Source organism: Gopherus flavomarginatus, chromosome 7 (assembly GCF_025201925.1).
Source record: "Gopherus flavomarginatus isolate rGopFla2 chromosome 7, rGopFla2.mat.asm, whole genome shotgun sequence".
Lineage (NCBI taxonomy): Eukaryota > Metazoa > Chordata > Testudines > Testudinidae > Gopherus > Gopherus flavomarginatus.
In genome coordinates this window covers 93,516,522-93,533,016 of record NC_066623.1, presented here as the reverse complement: position 1 = coordinate 93,533,016, position 16,495 = coordinate 93,516,522, and the positions used below count along the sequence as shown (strand labels likewise).

The 16,495-nt window shown below is 42.1% G+C and overlaps 1 protein-coding gene across 2 annotated transcripts in view; it reads left to right on the top strand.

Annotated features, from left to right (window-relative positions):
- The window catches only part of TNNI3K (TNNI3 interacting kinase), a 161,462-nt gene extending 147,647 nt beyond the window's left edge, over positions 1 to 13,815 (top strand). For both annotated transcript variants that reach the window (XM_050961006.1, XM_050961007.1), the window contains 2 exons: positions 8,088 to 8,167; positions 12,281 to 13,815. In XM_050961006.1, coding sequence (XP_050816963.1) covers positions 8,088 to 8,167; positions 12,281 to 12,357 — 157 coding nt within the window. In that variant the 3' untranslated portion in view covers positions 12,358 to 13,815. The remainder of the gene's footprint in view (positions 1 to 8,087; positions 8,168 to 12,280) is intronic.
- The last annotated feature ends 2,680 nt before the right edge of the window (positions 13,816 to 16,495 follow it).

Sequence of the window (16,495 nt, the reverse complement as noted above, 5' to 3'; positions counted from 1 at the left end):
CAGAACAATTTCACATTGGGTGAAATTTCACTGTCACTGGAATTGCAATTTCCGTATTGCTGTGCATTGGAACACTTAGTTACTTTCATTCTAGTCCAGATTCTAGTCCAGTGTAAACAGAATGTCTCTGGATCTGAGGCTAAGTCTACATTACTGCTTGTGTCCGCATAAATTATGCTGCTCAGGAGTGTGAATAAACCACCCCACTGAGTGAAACAAGTTACACCAACATAAGCGCCAGTTTGGACAGTGCTATGTTGGAGGGAGAGCTTCTCCCACCAGCGTAGCTACCGCCCCTAGCAGATGTGGTTTCATTATGCCAACAGGAGAGCTTGCTCTCTCTCTCTCATCAGCATAGCGCGTTTTCACCAGACACACAGCAGCGGTGCAGCTGCAGCACTGTATGTGTAGACATGCATGTACTCATGTAGGTGACAGGCAGAAGACATGAATAAAGTGTATTAGTTCTCCAGATTGTAACATATATCCTATCATGCAATTGGTCCCTGTACAGAACTGCCATTGTCATCAGGAACTAATATGTCCAACTGTGCGAGAATAATAATTACAACTAATTGGCTTGCTTGGTATATGGTCAGGGTTTCAGCTGCTCCTCCACCTCTGCAGTCACAAAATTGCAATGTACATACTTGCACATCCAACTGCAGACAGATCAAAAATTCCAACCTCAGCATACACAGACCACTTAGAATTTGCACTGAAAAAACACATTTGCCCAGTGGATTTCATGGGTGTAAACGATAACTCTTGCACACACATTCACACGGTTTATGTATACTTCCAAGTAAAAATACCACAGATTTTCAGACCTTTGCCATTGACTTTAATGGGACCAGGATTTCAGCCCTTGAGTACTGGGTGAATTGTAGTTGTAAGACCTATTGGTGTAGGTGCTGTTTGAAATGGCTCTTGTGAGCAGAACTCAGCTGAAATTTATGAGAGTTCCAACCATCTGACAATGGCTCAGTAATAATGACAGTAAACTTCAAACGATCACTGTTTCATTCCCAGTTCTGTGTCTGAGATGAAACACAGTGGACACAGGGAGGCCAATCACACACTTGAAAACATACTACCTGTGGAGGATTTGTATCCTGATCCCTCTGCTCTGCAGCTGTCCAAAGAGGGGAGGCAAGGGAAGGAGTGACTCAGATCATATTCTGCTGGCTTTTCCTTTTATACCAAGATTCTTTGGGCATTTTTTTGCCTGGCTGTTTGTCGTGAGTCTAAAGTTGCTGCGCTCAGGCCCACAATGTACAGTGAGATACAAGACACAAATGACAGGCAGTAGACTCAAGAGCTTTGAAGAGTTTGTTTGCCAGCAGGGAGACTAGTTTACTGCAGCTCTACCCTAGGGGCATGTGTCTGCACTTTCCAAGAGCCAGACTCCAAATGAGGCAGCTGTTCCAAACCTGTATAAATAAAAGAAGTGTGTTCCTATGGGAACCTTTGCAATATTAGATTACCTATTCCTCAGCTAGGGTTTCCTTTCAGTCTAGTTTCTCATAGAGAATTGTAGACTTCAGGGTACATTTTCAGAGCAGTGCATGTGGAATTATGCTTCTTAGCTCACTGAAAAACGTACTTAAGATTTATCCCATAACCAATTCATTTGTAAAGTGACCTTACATTCTGAACAATAGGCTGACTGCCCTTCTTACAAACTAAATTATTTAAAACAGATTTGCAAAAATGTCATGGAGAAATATCAGTGCAGACACAGGTTCACCTACATTGGATGATGATGATGATGAAAGAAAAATGTGTGACATACCCACCCACCAATAAATATTATTTTATCACAGCTGATTGGATGAGTAGAATTTTGCAAGTGTAATTTAAGGACTTTCTATTGTGTGTCTATCCCCTAAAATTTCAGTGTGGGGAAAGCACCAGAAAATCATTATAGGAATCCATCTACTCCTTATTCTGCACAAAATAAACAGATTTAAAATAAAACTTTACTACTGCATATACCTAACAGCTCTTTGGGACAGGGACTGATTCTTACTATGTGTTTGAACAAATACTAGGAGTTCAAATCCTGGTTAGCACCTCTCAGTGCTACTGTAATAGCAATAAAAAATATCTATACTTAATAATATATGGGCCTTCAGGAAGTCAAAAATCTGTCCTCTGTTCTGAAGGGTTCTTAAAAATATTCTTCAAGTTCAGGGAAGTTTTCTGCTTCCTGATCTAGAAGCCGTCTCTGTGAATAGTTTGTATCCAGTATTGAGGTGGGTGCTACCCTAACAGTATCTTCTATCCAAGGAGCTAAAGAATTTCTACAGAAAAGCTCTATCATCAAAGGCTGCACAGTGGAATAACTAGTTGCAGTATGAACGATGTGCTTAGTCAATATTGCAGATATATACTTTGCTCTTGATTTGTGTATTCTAGGTGGTCTGGTTTACACAATTAAGATATTGTTTCTATAGCAAGCTCATTTTTAAAAAAATAAAATTTTGTTCTTTAGTACCAAACCAATTTTGATTTGTATTTAAAATGGAATATTAATTATACAAAACATTAGTTTAGATGATGGCATGGTAGATGCAATGAGATTAGAGCCAGGACAACTATTTGCAATTCATTAGATTAATTTAGCTTCTTTTTCTGTTTGTATTATCCATGAACAGACATAAAGTACACAAATTTGCTAGTGGTCCAAAATTGTTTAACAAATGGGTTATGCGAACATATTTCATTCTGTGGATTGCTCAGAAATGGTTCACTTCAACTAAGCCCTGATCCAAAGTCCCTTGAAGTCAATGGAAGGACTCCCATTTATTTTGATGGGCTTTGGATCAGGGCTCGGTTGCTTCAGATAATTGCTATTCATAGTTAGATTTGTATGCCTACTGCTAAATGGCATGGTATTGTTTCTGCCTCTGGGCTGGAGGATTCTCAGGGTACGTGTTCACTACCGGCCGTATCAGCGGGTAGCAATTGATTTCTCCAGGATCAATATATCGCGTCTCATCTAGACATGATATATCAATCCCTGAACATGCTCCTGTTGACTCCGGAACTCCACCAATGCGAACAGAGGTAGGGGAGTCGACAGGGGGAGCCGCAGACATTGATCCCACGCCATGAGGACAGTAGATAACTCGATCTAAGATACATCGACTTCAGCTATGCTATTCACGTAGCTGAAGTTGTGTATCTTAGATTGATCCCCCCCACCCCCAGTGTAGACCAGCCCTCAGCTCCACAAAGAGATTTTGCAAGGATCACCAAATGCTTCCTCTTTACAGAAAAGTCTTACAGGACATAATAGAAAATGATAGCCTTTCTATGTGTTTTTTAAACCAACCTATAGAATTAAATAGAAATTCATATCTTTGTGAGATAGAATTCTGTAGATTGCTCCAAGAAACCTATGGAAAGGAGCTTATTCATGATTAAAGTCTGTATTTCACATAACTTCTATCAAAACCTGTTTTTTCATTGTTATATAGTTCTGTAGGACTCTTCCAAAGGGCCTGCAGGACTGTTCATGCATGTCTTTCTATGAGCTTTCATGACATTGTCTCTTTCTATGGACACCCTAGCAACCAAAAAATCCTAAGTTCTAATATCTATGGGAAATGAATGAAAAGGTTCAAAATACAATATAAATTTTTTATTAAAATTGATGTTCATTGCTGCAGCATCCACCTCGTTCTGTTTTTGCACACACACACACACACACACACACACACAGAAAGCCATCGTAAGCAACCTCTCAAAGGACTGATAAAAATTGGTGCTCAACGGAAGTGTTATTTTCTTAAGACTGGGGGTATATTAAGAGTGATCCTTTGTACATTTTTTTGTGCAGAGTAAATACAGTAACATATATATTGTTTTCTTTTGTATGTACCCACCATACATGCATACAAAGAGAGTGAGAGAGAGAGTCTGGCTTTATAAAGTCATGTATTAATGCAAACATCCCCGAAGATTCAATATGCTTTTTACTCCAAAAAAAAAAACATTAGTTAGAAGTTTGTAGCCTCTGTGGAATAGTTCAAATACTTGGCAGTGATCCATGTTTTGCACGTTGAAGGAATTCTCTAGTTTTAAATCATTACATTCATACCAGCCTGTCTCAACAGCAAAGCAGCATGAGATTCCTTCGAAGAATTCTTGTAACCCAGTACAGGACACTGAGGTAAATAAAGATGAGTTCTCTGCGCTCAGAAGAAAAAGGAACAGTATTCTGTACAGGAAGCTCAAACCAACGTGCTTCACAGAAGTGGACTTGTGCTTTACAGAGTCACTATGTTTCTCTAAGCCATTGTATCAATGTAGGCTGGAATTTTCAAAGGAACCTCAGGGAATTTGGTGCCCCACTCCAATTGAAATTCACCTAACTCCCTTGCATTCCTTTGAAAAACCCCAGCCACAGGCTTAATGCATAATATCTGTATACCACTCACTGGACGTGACATGTCATGTATATTCAGGGTCCAACACATAGAAGTGAGGTGATCAGAGACAAACTTTTATTTCTCTCTGTGAACATACATATATGTATACACTTATAATGCTTGAGTGAAGGGAAATAGAAGGTCAAAATGTTGGATCCTAGACATACAGCACATATTATATCTGGTGAACTGTACAAATGCACCTTCCCTGCTATTGTGAGACTATATGTGATTAATATGGCAGCTGAGGAATCTAGATATCTTACTTTGGCAGCATTCCCTGGAATAGTGGGCACACACTTTGAACAGTTTGCCAACTATTTATGAGGGTAAAATATTCAAAAGCACCCTGGTCACTTATTAATCTAACTGCTATTGACTTTCCAGGGGATTTAGGCTAGGTTTGCATGGCTCTGCAGTTCATAATACAGGGCTATGACTGCAGCATGCACCAGAGTGGTGCTTGGTAACTGCCCTGTGTGAATACTGCTGGTACAAACTAACAGGTATCTAGTTTGGGTTAATGTAGTCCTCTCTGAACAGGACTAAGGGAGCATGAAGTAGCTACCTTTTAGTTTGTGCCCGCAGCGTCCACATGGGGGAGGTACAGCACATCAAGCTAGTGTGCACTGCAATTCACACCCCACAGTTCACACTGCAGGACTCTGAAGTGACTGAGGCCTGGGCTACACACCGTTTTTGTACTGATATAACAATGTTGTTTAGGGGTACGATTTTTTTAACCAACACAGTTATATTGGTACAACCCCTAGGGTGGCTGCACTGGTATAAAGGTGCCTTACACCAACCAATGTAACTTATTCCTCTTCCTATATGAGAATAAACTGTACTGGTCTAAGCACATTTATGGCAATCACACAGTGAGGTGTTATACTGCGTTAACTGGTGAGGCCTTAGGCATTTCTGAAAATGGTGCTCATTGACTTTAACAAGAACACAAAATGGTCTCTAAGCATTTATTCTTTTTTGTGACTTATGTTTCTCCATGGCTGTGCCTTCTGAGCTCATCATTCAAATGAGTGCACTTTATTAGCAGGCTGATGCTCCTGCTATATAAGTTGCCTGGGTAAATGTAGCTTTGAGACATTGTTTCTTTTATGAAAACTGCTGGGACCGATTTGGATGCTACTGAAATTGTATATTTTGCATTTTGACCACAACACAAATTAGGTATCATTGCCCAGGCACTGTTTGGGGGGCTATAAATTAGCATTAATTTAAGATACTGTGGAGATGGAGCAGTGACAGAGACAGCTTATTGTTTCTGTAAATAGCCAGAATGAAGCCATGAGTTGAGGTTAGTGGATAAATTAGTAAAAATTTCTATTCAGCTCAGAATAGGAATTTTGGAGGAAAGGTTTTCTCTTTCCTCTGTCCTACAGAACTGCACCTTCGCTGCTGGGGTCATGGAGGAGACATGCTGTAGGGAAATGTGGCGTGGAAATGTATTCCCTTTTTTAAAATATAAATCTTCCGTATACTAAGTGGATTTCTTGATGATTGTAATTGGAGTCAGGCCTGAATAAGAATGCCAGTCCTTTGGGAGAATTCAGATCTGGATCTGACGTTAATGGCTGGACCAACCAAAATCTTGGGTCAGACATCCGCAATCTTGGGGAAAGTTAGATCTGGTTCAGGTTCCTCTCTAATTAAAGCACGCTAGTTGGTGTAAGGCACAAAGTTAAAAGCCAATTGAATTAACCACCTAAAACAGTAGTTCTCAAACTTTAGCTACTCAAGGTCCCCCCCCATTTTGATTTAAAATTTTTCACAAACCCCAAAGCCAGCTTCTAGTTTTCCCTGGGGGTGCTCAACCCCCGCTCAGCCTCAGGCCCCAGCCCCTACTCCAGCCCTTTCCCCAATGCCCTACACCACCTCTTCCCACCCCCACTTCACCCCACCCCTCCTCTTCCCTACCTCTTTCCACCCCCTTCCTCGAGCACTCCCCATCCCCACTCCTCCTCCTCCCTCCCAGCACCTCCTGCACGCTGCTGAAAAGCTATTCCACAGCATACAGGAGGCACTTGGAGGGAGAGGGAAGAGTTAATCAGCGGGGCCAGCAACCCAGGACATGACTCACAGACCCCCTGGAGTACCCTTGTGGACCCCCAGGAGTCCGCGGACTCAAGTTTGAGAGCCACTGGTCTAAGATATGCAATGGTTTCACAGTTCAATTGCAGAATATTTACTAGGACATTTTATCAATGACAGCAAAGCTCTATTTATGTCCAGAGTTCTAAAAAGGCGGAGTATGGTCTAGTGTTTAGTACAGGTGCTGGGAGGCATATGTCCTGGGTTCTATTCTTAGTTCTCCTGCTTACATGCTATGTAACCTTTAGCAAGCCACTTAACTTTTCTCTGCTACAGTTTGCCCATCTGTAAAATGTGTATAATAATGTAGCTCATAGTTATCACAGTGGGCTGATCAATATTTGTAAGACATTATGGATTTGAGTGGTTACAGAGAGGCAACAAATTAATAAAGACTTTCAGGATAATGCTTATACTTTTATTTAAACTCCCTCACCCCCAAAAAGTTTTTTTCTCCAAAGAAACCATAGATGAGCTGCTCCCAAAACCAATTTTTTGTCTCCTTCCCTATAAAAGCTCATCCAATGCAGAATAAAAATGTCAAGTATCATTATACATACAAAAAATAAGTTGCTATCTATCACAGGGAAGAAAGGAACATCTTTTATGTTTTTATTAGTCAGTGTGTCCTTTTGAAGGAGAAAAGTCATTTCGTTCATGTAATAAAGGTTATAACAGAAAAGCAGAGAGATTTTAAAAATGAAAAAGATCTGATCTAAAATCAGCTTTGGTACAATGGAGACTAAAGGATAAAATATTACCACTGTCTAACCATTCTTGAAAGTCATCTAAGTTTTTCTGGGGTAAAATCAGCCCGGTTGTGACAACCTTACCTGCCATTAGTTAGCAGCTTGCCTCACTGAAATCACCAAGGAAACTGCATTGTTGCAAATAATCTCAAGTGTCCTTTCCAGCGATGTCTCCAACCAGTGTGCCTGGAGATGCTATGTCACCGTAACCAATGCAAATCACTATATATCTTGCCTTATTCTTTTATATTTCCCTGGAAATACAATTCTCTTGGGGCTTCTTGTTTTCTTTTCCCTGGGCATGCTCAATTTCTGCCTGCCTGTTATCTGAGAAGAGCCGCTAAAGGACAATCTTTACCTGATAGCTTTGGACGATCGAGGATAAATAAACCCACTGGCAGTGTGATGGTGGTGGTCAATACCACTGAAAGACAGCTTGGGGATGTTCTTTGTCAGATAAACTAATTTGCAGGAACCTGATAGCAGTGATGCATAAAATATTGATGCCTAGAATTGCTACTAAAATAGCAATTTACAAGCAGTTGTGAAGCCAAAACAAGATATTTGGAGACAGTTACTCTGGGAATGTGAGGGGTGTGTACATGTGTTTGATTCACGATCCTGAATAAAAGCCCTTCATGGCAAAGGTTTTATTGTGAATGTTGGTAGCAGGGCACCCAAGCATGTATATTTCATGCTACTGTCTTTTGCCTCAAAGTTTATTAATGGAAAATCTGATGCAACTCATTTTGGTCACCATAACTGAGGTGTCATGTCAATTTTACAGCACTGGTCAACACCCTTCTCAAGGCCTGTCCTTGGACGACATGAGGAGGAATTTCCAGTACCCACCTATTGACAGAAACGGTGAGTCCAAGCAGAATTCTCATCTTCAGCAAAAACTGAGCTTAATTGTACTTGTTTTCCTTGGGACTGATATACTTGCCTTTGAATTTAAGTGGCATGAGTGATGAGAGGCATTTTTCACCCCAAGCTGAAAATGATCAGCCCTTAGGGGAGCCAAATCATGTCAGCAAATAAGACCAAAGCTTCAGTAGCTCTTGGGGGTGGCTCTTAGTAGAGGGGAGTGCCACCTCTGCAGCATTGTCACTCCCTTCTCATGGAGGTCCCCTGGCAGATATTCATTGGGGATTAAAATTTACAGCTGAAGGAGACAGAAGCATGAGGACTTGTTCCCTAATGGCCTTCTAGATGCATTTAAGCATACAGTGCTATAGTCACCTAAGGCATCAACAAATTCTTTGAAAAGGCATTTGCTGTGACAGCTGCTTATTACAACTAATCACCAATGTCACACTGTTACCTTGTACCTGTTTTCTTTGGTCATATACTGAAACCGTACAGGCCAGATTTTTAAAGGTATTTTATTAAAGGTATCAAGTGAAATCAATGGCAGCTAGAGGCCTATATACCTTTAAAAATCTAGCCCTGAGCTCTTTTGGGGCAGCGACTGTCTGTTCATTATAAGTGTGTAAAGTAGGGTGACCAGATATCCCGATTTTATAGGGACAGTCCCAATATTTGGGGCTTTTTCTTATATAGGCTCCTATTACCCCCCACCCCATCCCGATTTTTCACATTTGCTGTCTGGTCACCCTAGTGTAAAGTCCCTTGCCCAGTATACCCTGAGCCCTGACTGGGGCCTTTCAGCAAGGCTGTAGTGCAAATACAAAATAACAATAGTTGTAAAAACAGGTTTATGGTGCTAGAGTAAATGGAAACATTTAAGGAAAGAAGCTTAAGTACCTCAGACTTGTTGCCACTTCTTGTGGTACAGCTCAGTTTGTCAGAAGGATCCTGGTATGTCACAGGCTGGTCTGGGAACAGATTCTTCTGAGAAGAAATTAGAGATCCACATTTGATATTCTCACCGTTTGCTTTAAATGTGAGACTTACTCAGAGTTGCAGGGGGGTCACGGGACAACTGTAAAACCTGGAATGCTGTCAAAAGAAAGTATGCTGCCCAGAAACAGCCTTAGCCCACTGGCAGTAGAGAATGGTTGTGTCAATAACACAGAGGTGTTATCAAGAACGAGCGCTATCGATGGCAATAGCACTAAAAAGTTCCACGGGAAATAACGCTAAGAATAAATAACATGTGGCACACTTCTTCCATAGCACTTTACTAAGAAGAGCCAGTGGGATTATCCCCCATGTATTACAAACAGGGTAACTGGAGCTCAGAAAGTTGAACTGACTTGACCAAAGTGACACAGCAAGGATGTGAACATAACCCAGGTCTCCTGTGCTTTCTTCCCCCAGACCACAGCAGCAATTAAAAGCAGCAGGATGCAGTTAAATAGCTACTGGAGACTAGACTCTCAAAAGCAGGTGCCTGAAGTGATGTTCCTGAATGCAGATCATGACATGAATAAATGGCCAGATTTTCAAACATGCTGAGCACCCGCAGTTCCCACTGAAGTCCCCTAATGAGAGGTGCTGGCTGCTCAGCACATTGGAAAATGTGCACACTTATTTAAGTGCCAAAATATGGAGTTCAGAGCCAGGTTTTAGGCTTTCATTTTTTGAAAGTCTAGGTGTAATATAAGTGGAGGGTTCATATTATTGTCACCCTTCTGGTCTGAGCGCATAGTTAATAATTGGATTTGTTTGTTTTCATTAGGTGCAAAAATTGATTATAGGAGTCTGGTATATTCATTGGTGCAATCCAGTTTATTTACAGGGAATGTACAAAGTCCCTGTTTCCCTGAACACAGTAGAAACAAACAACAGCAGGCAGTTTCCTTGTTTGCAATTTACGAGCTGCTTCTCCAGTTAGTTCTGTGCCCAGGGATGACTGTCTCTCTGCTTCCTCTCAGGGCCACACTCACAACTGCTTTTCTCACTGGCTCCTCGCTTTCTTGACTTCCTGCCTGTCCACCCACACACATCTTGCCAATCAGTCCCCTAGCCCAGTGCATCTCAAAGCCGGTCCACCGCTTGTTCAGGGAAAGCCCTCGGCGGTCTGGGCTGGTTTGTTTGCCTGCCACGTCCACAGGTTCAGCCGATCACGGCTCCCACTGGCCGCAGTTCGCCGTACCAGGCCAATGGGGGCTGCGGGAAGCGACGCGGGCCCAGGGATGTGCTGGCCACCCAGCCCCACTCCACCACCCAGACCTACTCTGCTCCAGCCTCAGTCCCAGCTCCCAGGCCCACCCCACAGCATCGGCCCAGCTGCATCTCCATTCCTGGCCCCAGCCCCACCCGTCTGTGGCTAGGCTTCCTGCCCCAGCCCTGCCCCCAGCTGCAGCCCCAGCCTCGGCCTGCTTACCCTTGTCCGTGACCCCTCCTTCCCCGCCAGGAGTCGCAGTCACACTCCTGGCTCCGGGGACGGAGGGGAGTGCAGACAAGGATAAGGGAGGGCATGACTGGGAAAAGTTTGGGGCCCACTGCTCTAAATTGCAATCAAGGGTTGTGATGGCAGCACATGTAGATGTACTCAAGCTTCAACCTAGCTAGCTTGGGTCTTGGAGCAGTAAAGCCACAGCAGCATGTGTTTCAGCAGTGACTGTACTAGCCCGCCCAGAACCCTGGGTAATAACTTGAGTGGCCAGCACACACTGTATGTGGCGTCACTGCTCTGGCACCTGAGCTACCTAGATAAAGCTAGCTTGGCTATGTCTATAAAACTGATTCTAACCCAGCTATACTCATAGATAGGGCTGGGTTGGAAATCATTTCCCTTTTAAATATATGAAAGTGTACCATGATTCCACACAAGAATTCCTTTATTAGTCCAAAGGCCACGTGGTGCTAATTACATCCAAAATGCCAATACAAGCACATACACACTTAGATTTTATGTCCTAGCAGCAATACAGTTATAAGTATTGGCCAAAATACCCACAACAGAACCAGGCCCAGGAGATTCCTTCCCGTCAAGGGGGAAGGAAAAAGCTCTGACAATAAAACTTCTCAAATCCTTGCTTTTTATACACTAAACAAAAAAGTAATTTATCACTGGTTATTGGGCTCTAGTCAAAGATACAAAAGGGAGTTTTAGGGCTAAACCCTGTCCCTGGTGCCCAGTGACCAAGTTTCCTATATTTCTATTAGATCAGCACAGAGCTTCAGTAAGATGACACAGCTATTTCCAAGGCCATTACACATTTAACGCAAACAACTTTTCTTTCATGTGATCTTATTCTTTGGTCACTTGCTTTGAGCCTAGTGCTCATTCAAATTCTCGAAATCAATTTAAAGCCAGAGTTTGCTTAGGCCCCTGTAGGCCCATTCTTCTCCAGGCTGCTAATGTGCAGTGGTGCTGAGCTTAGCTGTTGAGGTTTTTGTCTGATTATTTTTTCTCCTTCTTTACTATATGTTTTATCTTTTGCCAAGTAATATTTGGGTTATTAACTTTTTTCTGTTACATGACATCTGACTAGAGCTATATAATGCCTCAGTAGCCGGAAATCTGAGCTGATTGGGTCAGATTTAGACAAGTTACAGCAGAGCCATAAGAACAGCCATAACTGTTGGCCAACAAACCAGTTCACCTTTAATTGGAAACATAATGCAATGGCAGTAGATCCCTTCTTGATAACCTCCAAGAATTAAAGCATAAAGAATTATTCATAACAGGCTGCTTGCTTGGCCCCTTTTGGACGCCAATTTGAAAGGTCAAAAAAGATGTTTTAATATAAAACATGCACTGTATTATTAAAATACTTGGACTCAAGTTTTGTGTCAAGTATTAATATTTTACTGTGCCTGATTGCTGTGAATTCCTTGCATGAACGATAGGATCTGTAGGCTTTGTGTTTTATTTCTGAAATTTTCCTCGGAAGATTATATTGACTTGGGGTTCGTAGGCAGCAAAAAGACATCAGCATGTGCATTGCTTATTTATCTCCAAAAGACATTCGCATTATCTTTATGACATGGTCACTGGCTGGAAAGGAGAAAAGTGTTTGAGAGGTGATTGTGAATAACACGTGAACTTCTCTCTGCTTTATGCAGGTTATGTGTCTGATCCCATGAGTTCTATGCGATTTCATTCCTGCAGTAACAGTGGCAGCTTTGAAGACAGCAGCTGACAGCATGAACCATCTACCTGGAGAGAGATTCCCCATAAACTGACAGCAGCAATTCTTACTGTGTCAGCGTAGCTCCCAGTCAGCATACATTACACCAAAGATGCCTAAATTGGCTTGTTTATTTACTGACGGTGAACATTTCTATCATAAATTATGCTGTAACCAATTTTTCCTGCCAGCCTGCATAGGGTTTTCTGGTGATGCACATTTGTCTTTCCTTAATAAAAGCAAATGTCCACAAGGAATGCTGCACCTTAAACTTGAACATTAATAATTTGAGAAAAGAGATTAAAGCAAAAATAAATCTGTTCAAGTTACAGAGTTCTAGGGCAAGTTGTTTTACTTTGGACTGCAGTAAGGCTTGGGCAGATGTCACAAACTTCCCAACTGATACAAACAAAGTAACAACAAAGCCAGCCTGTATCACAGGAAAGGATCAACTCATAATTGCTGCAGCCACAGCAGGACACAGCACAGCCAATGTTGTGCCAGCTTCCTAACATTTTCCTCATTTTCTTTTAGGGTTTGTCTGTGTTTTGATACTTCCAGTTCTCCAATTCCTTATGTTGCACAGCTGTAGTTCTCCAGGCCCTCAGTCCTGTAATTCTTCTCAATCCTGGGTCCTGGATGCTTTAACCCCTCTGTATGAGAATGAAGAAATCCTCAGCTGACTGTCCTAATTGGCTCCTGAACAGATTTTTTTTTTCATATCTGCTTTTTACTTCAGGTTGTGTGCCTTACATCCTCAAATTACATAGAAAATGCTCTCTAGTTCCCTTATGCTTATGTTAAAAAAAATTTAACCAGGTAGAGAGAGATAAGAAACTAAACCCCAACCCATCTAAGTTTAATGTAGCCATATAAAATTTTTATGTCACAAATGTAATAACCTTGCAGCAAGACAAAAGGTTACATTTTCACTCCTCCAAAGCAAAACTACTCTGCAGTGCCATCTAGTGATTCTAGGATACACACATTAGTATTGGGTTCCAGCGTTTTCACAGCAAGTGTTTCAATCCGTTGATTCTATGACAAAATTTTAATTACCGGGAACCCATTTTTATTCCACACATACGCACTAAAAAAGAAAGAAAAAGAACTTCAACTATTGTTTTGGGAGCTAATGCAAGGTTAAATCCTTTAGTAACTACTTAGTATTGTTTGGAAAATAAAATTTAGCAGAGAGATTCTGTTGCTATAATATTTTTTTCTTAGCTGCATTACAGTAGATAACTGTCAGGCTGAGTAGACACTCATATTCAAGATTTGTGGCTTTCTGAGAATATTCTGTAGGTTTGTTTCTCATGACTGGTGTTTGATTTTGAGCTCTGTGATTAGGCATTGTAAGTGCTATAGCATTTAGCCTATAAATGTGTAATACATTTTATTGACTTGAGTCTTCTCTGCCTGTTGTTAGTTTCAGGATCCTGTAGCAATAAAAATGCGGAGTGTTTTGTAGGTGGCGTAGTGTTTTATTATTTGTTTTACTTCAGAGTTATCTGATGCATTCTGGGGAAAAACAAAACTGAAATATTAACATCATCAGGATGCAGCTTCCCTCCCTCACTCTCATCCCCAAGGCATCCCCTGAGCAACTACTTTGGCTTGTGAAAGGCTGAGGCTTCATTTACAGAAACAACCCAATTAGGTAAATGTAAATTTTATGGCTAGTCATACAGAGACTTGTTGAGATTCCAGCTCCTCACCAAGAGGATTAAGCATCAGAATAGCATTTCCCTCCATAGAAATGAAAGCTCTTCTCCACCAGGAACACCAGCCCAATAGCTGATTAGTCCCCTCTAGACTTCCAAACATGACACACGTACTCCTGGGCCTCTCTATCAAGACAGCCGCTTCCCTGCCTAGGATCCCCCCAGCACAAGGAAAGAGGTGGAGCAATGTTGCTTGCCATCATAATTCCCATGAGGCACGAAGGTTCACAACTCACCAATGCAGTTTGTGTTCATAAGAGCTCATGTCCTCCTGCTTATATTGTAGCTACTATCTGTTTTTACACTGATTTCCATGGAAGCCGGAGCAGGCCCACAAAGCATTGCTCTCATTTTTAACTATCTCTTTGAGACATTTTTCTAAGCCAAAATCAGAAAGCTTCCACTCCTCTTACTCATTAAATAGGTAACGTCTGAATCCTCCTACCTACCAACCTGCACTGTGTCTGCCATATCTCGGCTGAGTCACAGCTAGTTCACTTCCATCTGGATCTCTGACACTGGGAAAGCCATGAGACTGTGGACTCTGGCTCCAATGAAAAGCAGAGCTGAGTATGGTCAGCACAGTGTTGCCATTGCAGCCCTGAGTATCTCATAGCTGAACAGGAGCAGTGACATGGATATGACCCCACAGAAGGTGAGTAAGTGCACTGAACCATCCTCTGAACTATTCAGGAAAGAAAGGACTGACTCCCCCCGCACTAACAACCTGTCCCACAGCCATCACTAGTAGGCCCTAGGAGTGAGTCAAGGCCCTCATGTTGTTAGTGCTACATAAAGCCACTGCTAAAAACTAATTAAAAGAGCATGAAGTCTTCGGCCTTGTTTCTTGCTAGAAAGAGACCATTAACCCAGCAAAAGACTGTGAAATCTACATTATTGGCTTTGTATTGCTCACAGGCCTTGTCTATACTGAACATTTTTAGAAATTCTCTCCCCACTGCTACAGTCAGTGCAGCTCCCTGCACGGCGCAGGGCTAGACAACACGATGGTAACAGCTGTGCATGGTCTATCCTAACCTCCTGTAGGGAAACAGCAGAGATGGGAGAATGGCTGTGTCTGCATGAAACATTTCCAAACAGACTCATTCAAGCATAACTAGTGTGGCCATAGAGCTGGGCAAAATTTTGCTAAAAATGCATGTTTAGGGAGAGTGAAACATTTTCAAATTTGTGTCACATTCACTGAATTTTTTGGAGGAACCAAATCCAAAAGTTGAAACATGTTGCTTTGTCATTTTCAAAATAAAATGCTTTTGAATTTTCAGTTCAAAATGACATTTCATTTCAACTTGTACCTCCATTTTATTCAAAAAGCAAATAGTTACAAACAGACCCTTGAAAAATGAAATGAAAGGGTTCCTCAAGGGATGGGTGGCAGTGCCTTTTTCCAGACACAAAAGTGGTACCGGGGCTCAGTAAGGGCATTAGGGCAGAGGATGCTGAAAGGAGGAAGATGCTGAGTCTCTTAGGGAAACTGGAAGGGCACTGCTTGATTATAAAACTGTCCGGGAGTACTATGGAGGTGGGCTGAGATTGGGAGTAGGGAGTAAATACAGAGATATCACAGTCCTTTAAGGCAGTGGTTCTTAACCAGGTACAGAGGGCCCCCTTGGGGGGGGGGCGCCTCAAGCAGGTTTCAGGGGATCCGCCAAGCTGGACCAGTGTTAGACTTGCTGGGGCCCAGGGTAGAAAGCCGAAGTCCCACTGCACGGGGCTGAACTCCGGGATCCTGAGCTCCGCCGCCTGGGGCTGAAGCAGAAGTCTGAGCAACTTAGTGGCGTGGGGCCCTGGGCAATTGCCCAGCTTGCTACCCCCTAACACCGGCCCTGGCTTTTATATGCAGAAAACCAGTAATTGTGGCACAGGTGGATCCTGGAGTTTTTTATAGCATGTTTGTGGGGGGGGGAGGGGATTAGAAAGAAAAAGATTGAGAACTTCTGCTTTCAGGCATCAAGTAATTGCATTGGCCAGTGCAGTAGGCAGGATACTGTGGTAAATGAACCCACAGGCCCATCTGAAAATTCTGTTGTTGCATCCAGTAGTTTTCTCATAGATGTGAAAGTTTTCACACAGTACATGACAGTATTGTATGGTCCCCTAACTTGCAGCAAATGCTTAATGACCCTCCATTAACAGAGTGGCTCAATGTCAAATCTGGAAATGAATCTGGATTAGAAAAAGAAAAAAGGACTCATCAAGGAAAATGCCTTTGTTTTAATAGCCTTATGAGACTGCTGCTATCTGAGCTGTAGTACTACATGTGGGACTTTTATCAGTTTACCCCAATGTGTTATTTGGGGATATTTGCTAGTATCAGGAAAGTAATTTTGAAAGCAAACTTTTAAATGTAATGTATTAGACACATCCAACTGATCGAATTTATGCACAGCAAACAGTTTTTACCA